General features: G+C 35.8%; 1 protein-coding gene across 1 annotated transcript in view; it reads left to right on the forward strand.

Annotated features, from left to right (window-relative positions):
• The window catches only part of LOC116164001, a 10,193-nt gene extending 9,811 nt beyond the window's left edge, over positions 1–382 (forward strand). Inside the window, exon 5 of the mRNA XM_031478129.1 lies at positions 189–382. Coding sequence (XP_031333989.1) covers positions 189–382 — 194 coding nt within the window. The remainder of the gene's footprint in view (positions 1–188) is intronic.
• The last annotated feature ends 9,425 nt before the right edge of the window (positions 383–9,807 follow it).

The raw sequence follows: 9,807 nt of genomic DNA on the forward strand, positions 1-9,807 counted from the left end.
GTATGTAATATGTCAATTGCCAACTGTTTGCAGAACCGACGTGAGGTAAGCGTTCACACATCCTGCTATTAGAAATATCTCAATCCGAGGATGATAGCTGCAGCAACAATTCGTTCTGCTGTACGGGCGGGATCATCACGTGCAACCACTCCTACACTAAGATCAAAAGCTCTTGTTTTAAATTTTAGACAGCAAAGTTTCCCATGTGGGGAGGGAAATGCAGACGATTTTGAGGAAGCTGGAGACACAGGAGGTGTTCCGTCAAGCTGCTAAAAAACATGGGGATGAATGGGAGGACACAATTGTTGGACGAATCAGTCAATTAAACGATCTAGTCGCCTTTGATGGATCGTTCCACCGACTATACCACAAAAAATTGTAGTCGAGGCCAAAAAGTAAGATGAAACGAGGTTTTTTCCCTACTTCGTACGTGGATGAGGCCATGCAATTCATTTTCAACTAGCTCAAAGAAACCTCCGACGAATTGAATAATCAGACAGATAGTGGTAAAAAATCCGATCTCAGGTATATGATACAAAAAAGTATCCACCTCTAAATGACTCTTTAACGATGTTGATGATGTCATTCCCGAGTCTCTTAAAGTGTTGTTGCAAACGATCATAATGAAGGAGAAAGGAGGCGTTCGGGACTCATGGAAAAGGATGTGTACAGCCATTGCCCATGGCATGGCCATCATCACCACAACAAGACCTCGATCGTTTCTTTCTCCGCTTTTGAGTGGTGCTTCTCTGCTTCTTACTTTGAACACTCTTTGAAACCTCTGCTGTCCTTCACACTGAGAGTACACCAACTTCGAGTGCACAAGCATTCTGCCAGACAATATTTGACAACGCTGACTGGAACGTTATGATGCTTGATGGCAAAGACACTTTTCACGTTCCATTTCAGAGCACTGAATGAGTTAAAACATTAAGAGCATAAAAAAATGGTTAACTCTGTTTCTTAGGAAAGTTGGAAAAAAAGGGTGTTTTTTGGTCGCTTGTAAAAATGTTTCTCTTGGACCGTTTTTGTTTGCTCATCTTTTGATCGAGATAGAATTTTGTTTTCTTTAATTTACTATACAAGTGTTATTCATAAAATATGGATTATTTTCGAGTTTTAAGCGAAAAACTGATAACAGAAAGTCCAAACATTTTGTGGTTTTTTGGCTCCCAAAAGTTGTGTCGGGAAAAAATTGGTGCGCTCTCTTCAAATACATGTCATTTGGACCCAAATGGACCATTTAAAACATTAAATCTTTTACACCACCTTTTCCAGGTCAAAATTATCTGCATACTGGACTATTACGATCAAAAATAAAAAATAAATTGTACACGTCACTATGTAACGCGCAGGAGGTTATCTATCAGTCATCTATCAATTAATCGATTACTTGATTAATCAATTATTTCATTAATCGGTTATTTCGTGAATCGATCATTTCATTAAACAATTAATTAAAATTAAACAGTATTATCGATTTTCAATAATCCAGTACTAAACATGCCAGTTGAGAAAAAATCATTTTTATGAAGGGGACATTTCAGTAAAATAATAAACTGTACCAATATAGACAGGGAGCGACAAGGTCACTTCCGGTTGACGAGTATTGACCAAAATTTAATCAGTTAGCCCCTTAATCATTGTCTACCTATTACTGAAAACAGAATTAGGAAATTCGAAACCGTTCGTGGATTATCATGTACACAGACAGACGGACCGACGCACGATCGGACGAACGAACGGATAGAAAGTTCAAAATCATCAACTCGCTTTTTGTCACTCGTTAATAAGGCAAAATATGATCCGACGTATGCATATGGACATAATTTTATATTCTATACCACTTTTCTTAATAACATTTTGCCGTATTATTGACCGAAGTGGTCCTTCAGCTCAACATAAATTATATTTCTCCCATTTATCATGATCCTCTGAAATCTGTAAAAGTAAAAATGCGCTTGAAATTCTTTTTAGACCAAGCAGGCCGAGATTGCAAAGCATCAAAACGAAGCTCCGAAGCGCGTGTATACGAATCTGACGGTTAATGACCATGGAAATGAATGTATTTTCATAGGAAGCAAACAAATAAATAAAAAATACTATAAGCAGTTAAAATAAGTTGATGTTTCATCGAAATGCAAATTTATCACTATGAATTGGGATGATCTTTTGATACTTACGCAAAATCCATGCTAGAATCAGTCGGTTGTCCATCTGGCCACACTAGTATACACGCTATTCGTGATTTGTTTCTATACCTGCAACATAAAAAATAACTGTCAACTATTCAGTATGACGTGGAGACAGTTTTGTATTTATAAAGTACCAGTATCTTGCAAATTCTTACAAAGAATGCTGCATTACGTTACTAAGAAGAAGCATTTGAAGATTTCACCTCGGATTTCACTTTCTTGAATTTCTTTTGAATAGCATCGAGTTAATAAGGAACAAAGATAGTAGGTACAGCATTATCCCAATTCAACATTAATTTAAGTTTACATTCCTTATTTATCTTTATGCTTTTGTTGTATCGTTGCATGTATTTACTGTAGCGAGTATTCCGCTTGTGGACATATTGTCCCTATTTATTATTCGTTAAAGATTTATTGCATTTATCGATTCGATTAGAAAGCTAATTCCGTTACTATATTGGTTCTCTCGAAATAAGATATAATAGATGTTCTGATTATTGTTTTGAGTTTTAATGTTATAATATTGATATTACCAAGATACAGCATTGGTTACATTAATAATTGGTTATTGAAATTAAATAATTATATGTTAGCTATTGCTGATTATTCAGACAAGAAACCAGAACCCCCTAGTGCCAGGAGTTTTGCTATGGTATGGTCCTTAATTTTTATTTTATTTTTAGTTTCATTCTGGCAGGAGTTTGTGCCTGTCTGGAACCCACCCTATACGGGTTTGCAGTCGCTCTGGATTGTTTCACTGGGAGACCTACTCTTCTCTGACTAGCCGGTCAATCCCCAATCCCGTTTCATATCCCTCAAGAATCGCTACATGTTTCAAATATGCGATATGTTTGCCTTTACTTGAAGCATCCAGAAGCCCATACTTAAGTTTTCTAAATGGCCTTTTTAACATTACTAATCGGTGACTTTCTTCTAGAGATAAATCCTGGATACTGCCACACTTATGGGAAACATATAAAGGCATTTTTGTGTAATATTTGTTATTCCACGACTGCATTTTTTAGCATTGATAATGCTTATGTTTTGTGTATGGGTATGAAGTTACCAGTTTCGTCAAGCAGAAAAGAGGACAGTGGTGTCGCGTCAAGTGTTAATTGTACCGTACTCGGCCGCAATCGATAGATTAATGAAAACTTGCGGATACTGTCGATACGGTACTTACTTAACAGTGCGCAATTGTTTTGTTAATTCAAATCTAAAATCTACTCAAAACTTCAATTTTTATCTTTTACTTAGTTATATCTATTCTCTAGAGTCTAGACAATTGGATGACCTCGAATAAGCTTTTCAAACGATCACGACGGCAGAACCTAAGCTTGCTATTTTTGACGCCTCTAAATTAAATTCAAAACTTTCAGAAGCTTTACAATGATTTATATATGGCTTCTGATATAAAATAAAACTTTGTGTTGTAGGTATACGACGATAAAGGGAAACTAACCATCTCGTGAATTAACATCTTTCACTCAATGGTTAAAATATCCCTTTATCGTCTTGTATAATAGATAACTATTATATTTTGATTTTATAACTGTTTCAGATCAGGCTGTTATAGGGTTTTCGCTATAAAAAGCGTTTCACGTCATCAACAGAAGAAAATGGCATGCCAATTTAAATCAAGATTTGGCGAATTTATATTCATTATTATTTAGTTACTTTTTGGGAGAATAAGTTGGCAGATTCGGAATTTTTTTTACAATATTGTCAAACGTTATTTGTTGACATTTGACACTTTGGTTCGGTTTTTGCGTGTGAAAGTTTTCGGTGATTCTTGTGGTTGTTGTTATTATTCATCTTCGCTCTTAGTGCAAAAAAATGTGTTCTTTTCAGAACAAAATTGCTGTTTGTGTACATTCTACCGTTATTTGCATTTGTACTCGCCACAATGCCGAAATATTTGAACAGTAAAGCGAAGGAACTCCACTCCTTGCGTCTTTAATTCAATATTTTGAACAGGAACGAGATAATGGGGGTCCCTTATTACCATTGGGTTCAGTTCGAGAGGTAAGAATGGTTTCAATTATGTACTTCTGACTAGGCATGGGAATTTTTTTCGATATATCGATAGGTATCGATAGTTATCGATATATCGAATAACAATAGGTACAGCTAAAAAAATCGATATATCGATACTTATCGATAAGTATCGATATATCGATAACTATTGATATATCGATATGTCGATAACTATTGATATATCGATATGTCGATAACTATTGGTACGATAAAATTATGTTACTGTTGAGGTTTCAACGAGCGCTACTATTTTTATTAATAAAATCCATTTTCGGGTTTACTCTCGTGTACATTTACTATTTTTAGTTGCTCAACGTTTCGGAAACTTAACTTTGCTCCCTTTCTCAAGAGAAGCGCTACGTCACATCATCATCCATGCCAAATAAACGCAGTAATAAAATCTTTAGAAAATAGATCTTTTCGTCTTACTGACGATTGCTCAAAAAAAGAAGCACTTCAAAACTTGAACAAAATGTTGCATCAAAATGGCTACTCTTTAGATAAAATAAAGAAGACAATCAAAGGGTGTAATCATGGCCTATGTATCGATATCTGATTGATGGTTACAGAGGACCAGTCACAAAAAAACAGAAAAAGCTAAGAACACTTCAAATTTAGATATACAGTTTCAATTGATTGACATTTACGAAATCTAACAAAAAACTCTTGATAAAGGTGGCAAAGAAACGTCGAGTAACTATTAATAGTCACTTTACAGGAGAATAAACCGGAAAATGGATTTTATTAATAAAACTCGATAAGATAACTATCCCTGTCGATAACTATCGATACGTCGAATATTTCTCTCAAATGAGGCGTGCAATTACCGCTTAATTACAGCGGTAATTGCATTGTAGAAAGCTAAAGAGCACTGCGATAATTGCACAGTTAATATGGTAACTCCATTAAAGTTGCAAGAACTGCATTCGGTTATTTTCATATTTTGTTAAAAGAGCCCTCTTGTCTTGTCGGGCTCTCGCCAAAATATAAAAGTAAACTCATGCAGTTTTTAGACACGCTTTCAAAAAAATTATCGGTAATATTATATCGATACCTATATATTAAAAACTATCGCCATAACGAGAACTATCGATATACCGATACCTATCGATATAGCGACAGTTATCGATCTTTCGATAGTTATCGGTGTATCGATAACCATCGATATTTCGATAATTATCGGCATATCGATAAGTAAAATATATCGATGGGTAAGTACCCGATACTTATATCGATAGGTGAAAACAGTTATCGCCCATCCCTAGCGATAACTATCGACATATCGATACCTATCGATAGTATTCATATATCGATAACTATCGATATATCGATAACTATCGATATATCGATAACTATCGATATATCGATAACTATCGAAATATCGATAAGTACCCGATACTTATCGATAGGTGAAAACAGTTATCGCCCATCCCTACTTCTGACTACTTCTACTAATTGTGATTACCTTCAGCGCGTTGTGGCAGCATTACATCATAGATCATACTACACTAGATAGCCAGCGTATATGCAAGAGTTGTTTCGCGTTTAAGTAGTTCCATAAAAATATTTATAGGGGGCTTTCAAAGTTAAGAACGTAACTGATTCATCCGAAGCCGTCTTCGTACGAGTTCGAATCATAATATCATAAATACAAAGAGTGATTATTGTCTAAACACGAGACACATAAACATGACCTACTGAACATTCCTCACTATCATTGGGATAAAATTACATTTGTAAGTGGGCGTCATTCAAGACGAGGTAGATTCTATTACAGTCAGGACGTTAGTTACAATGAAAGAAATAATTTGAAAGTTGTACACAATATTCCCTTTGTTTTTTTTTAACCAGCGCTAACCAATACATTTTCCAGATTTTCGGATTAAATTAATAATTGCAAAAGCGTCTTTTTTCTTAGCATAATTTCTGAAAACTTTTAGTTTCACGTATCTACGATACTTCAGCAAATCTTCAAATATAATATCACAGATTTAAACATATGTACTATAAATCTGTGATAATATGCACCTACTTATCCAGGCATATTTACATTGTAACCACACATTTATCTAATTTAGATTTGTTGTAATTAAGCATTTTATGATTGGGATAAACGAGATATCCCGCTTAGCCTCCTACATAATAAAATTGTGTCCAGCTAAAGTCGGAACTAGAAGCGTCCAAAGATCATGTATAATGATCTTTGAAGCGTCTGTGGTTAAAATTTCAAAGAAATATCTCCATAAATATGAAAGTTGGCATTGCGCAGTCTACGCAAAATATGGAAAATACGAAACTGATCGAAATGGGCAAATATAGACCATAACGGCTATCAATTAGCGAAAACCCGAAGTCTCTAGGTGGCCCAGGGGCCGAGATCTCGATGGAACGGATGGACGGACAGACGGAAACACGAGCACATAAGCTTTACCTCAACTTCGTTGTGTTACGATAAAAAATTTAATTTAAAACAAGATGTGAATATTCGGAATTTTAATTTACAGTAAGGTAACCAGATAAAAACATCTATAACACCCACACAAGGTTGCGCTTAAGGAATGACACCGATATCCCATACAATAGCCCTTTATTCTAAAAATAACTGTGCTTTGCCATTTCGCGCGTCTTCTTACCCCGCCAGGTAGTTTGTACTATTCTCATAAAAACATAGCCGCTGGAGGACGCAGTCGACTTATGTGGCGGGACGAATTATGAGAGTCTAAAATTTATACAGCGCTGTCTATCTAGTGTGATCTTTGATTACATTTAAACATTCCTACGGTCAGCAGAATTTCCCAAGCTGTTAAACAAAACGAAGCTTTGATATCGCAGATCTCGTATTTGCATCTAAAATTAGGTACTGGCGATGACCACGGAGAAATGAATCGTGAAAACTGTTTACATTGGTTTGAAAAACAATTATTAGTAAATTTAGAAGAACCAAGTGTTATTGTATTGGACAATGCTTCTTACCACAACACCTTATTGACACAAAATCCAAACAACTCGTGGAGAAAAGCAGATTTTCAAGATTGGTTACACAATAAACTTGTAGAAGGAAGCACTTGCGATTGTAACCTCAGAAATGTGGAAAAATTCAATTAATCACACCGAAAAGATAATAAAGGAATGGTATGAACGCGAAAAACAATTGGATATTGCATAGAAATGGCCCCAATCATTATAAACTGGGTGAAAATGATAGTTGAGTGATGACGATTAACCTGACAATAAATAAAACTGCAATTACCTAAGTCACGAGAACTGTGTATTAAAATTTATTTTCTTTTATGTTAACAAAATGGAATGTTACGTAGTCTGAAAAGTATCTTTTTACGATCATATCAGTTTATGTTGATTATCATTTTATGTAGTTCAATAAAATTTCTTGTGTTTTTGTCTCGGTTGAACTTAGGTACTAGTCTCAAATTCCACTACAGCAAGAGTTGGCCAAATAACGTAAAATCAGCCAAGATTTCAAACAAGCATTAACTTGATATTTATTTGCTGATGGCCTATGCAATGGTTTATAACTTCCGAAACATTTACATAATGCCGCAGTGCCCACATTCCTCATCTTTCTGCTCACAACGGCAGCAATATGTTATAAACAAAATGCGACTACAGATTTAGTAGACTGCACTTTCCTTGAAACCGTCGCAGCACAGTAGGAATGGGTTTTATTTATGCACAGTAGGTTGGTTTCACACAGAGAGCCCAAAAAATTATCTCTGAATTTTCTAGTTCATCTGGATGGAAGAAACATAACCTAAAAGTGTTTCCTAAATAAAAGATTAATATATCAGCATACCTTAGAAATATTTGGCAATGCCGTGTATTGTTGACGTCATCAAATCAATGACGTGCAACGCTTTTTATAGCGAAAACCCTATAGGTAATAGCGAGTTTGCGGATGTACATTTTACGTTACAAAACTTGTCGTTATATCTTATAACGTAAAAAAACTTAAGAATTATACCGTATAAAGACACTATTATACCTTATGTTTATAAATAACGTAAACCAATCAAATTCCAGCAACAATAAATTTATCCGCAAGCGCGTTTCACTAAATTTCCCTTACGTTATATCATAAGAAAAAATGGCCGTCTAACGTAACGGAAAATACGTGTCCGCAAACTCGCTATTAACTCGTGCTTCCCGTACAAGCGTACCAAAGTTTGTTTGTCAAAATGGTCTTCGACGAGGAACAATACTATTTTACTTTTAGCGATCATTGCTCAAAGACACCTTATACTGGTTTGAACAAAAATTTGCAGTTCGCGTCACAGCGGTTGAAGATGCAACACCCTTATATACTACTCGTAGCGTCGCGTCACTCCAATCAGTGCAGTTCCAACTAGTGTGGTTCTTACCTTTGGATTCAAAAAAAAAAAATCATTCGCATAAACAGCGCGGTGCGGCGCGACAATTCGTCCATCTGGTGAGGGAAACCAAGCAGTTCGGCTCAGTTTAGTTATTTAAAAATGGCTTCATGTGTATTTCATCTATGCATAATTGAAATGCTTTTCTTTTTGGTCATGGCAGGTTGGAAGCGGAGAGAAAATAAAAAAAGGAAGAATTGGGACTACTGGCCGCTCAAAATGTTATAAGGAGCGAATTTCATTATTGTGCGATTGTGGTGAGTCATTTGACAGACGAATCAGTTCTTCTTCCATTTTACGGCACGGCTCCCGAGCGGTTTTTCCGTCCCGAGCGCTTTTTCGTCAACAAGCATTTCCCGAGCGCGCACGGATAAACACCCGAGCACTTTTAGGAGTGCTCGGAACTCGCAAGCGATTCGCTTTGCAAAACAGCTCGATGGTCGTGAGCATTTTTCGTCGAATCCAAAGTCTATCAGTCGAATTCATTTGGTAATGTTACCCAACCCGTTTATGTTTCTTAATATGTTTTTTAGTGGCGGTAAAATCGAATTGAAGTTCTATTTTTAGATTAGGAGCTAAAATCATGAATTAGCCTTTTTGAATAAAGGAAAATCGTCGCTTGTGCTTCCATGAGCAAACAAAATAAAAAGTAATGAAATATATAGCGCTCCATTTATTTTAATGTGGGGGGCTAAATCGTGAAGTTTGCCCCCCAAATTTGGTTTTTCAAATCTTTTTTCAGAAAAAAATGTGTAAACGAAAAAATCGAAGTGTGCTAAATTGCGCAATCAATGTGCAAACGAAGGAAAGGATTGACGTTCCATTATTTTAATGTTGGGGGGGGGGGGGAGCTTAAAATCGTGAAGTTGGCCCCCCCAATTAGTTGCTTCAATACCTTTTTTTTTAGAAATGTGGAAACGAAATATCGAAGTGTGCCTAAATGTGCAATCAATGTGCAAACGAACGAAGTATTTGACGTTTCATTATTTTAATGTTGGGGGGCCAAATTCACGTGGGTACTTTAACTTAGTTGATGCTCACGAATTCAAGAAAATGCGTTTTCCCATTAACTCAATAAGTAAATAACTACAAAAACTCAGTTATTAGAATTAAACAGAACCTACTCTGTTCGAGTATAGATGAATGTCGTTGGTCGCCTCCTATCCGAAAAAGTTGGTAATTTAATAATA

This window comes from Photinus pyralis, unplaced genomic scaffold (assembly GCF_008802855.1).
Source record: "Photinus pyralis isolate 1611_PpyrPB1 unplaced genomic scaffold, Ppyr1.3 Ppyr1.4_LG2, whole genome shotgun sequence".
Lineage (NCBI taxonomy): Eukaryota > Metazoa > Arthropoda > Insecta > Coleoptera > Lampyridae > Photinus > Photinus pyralis.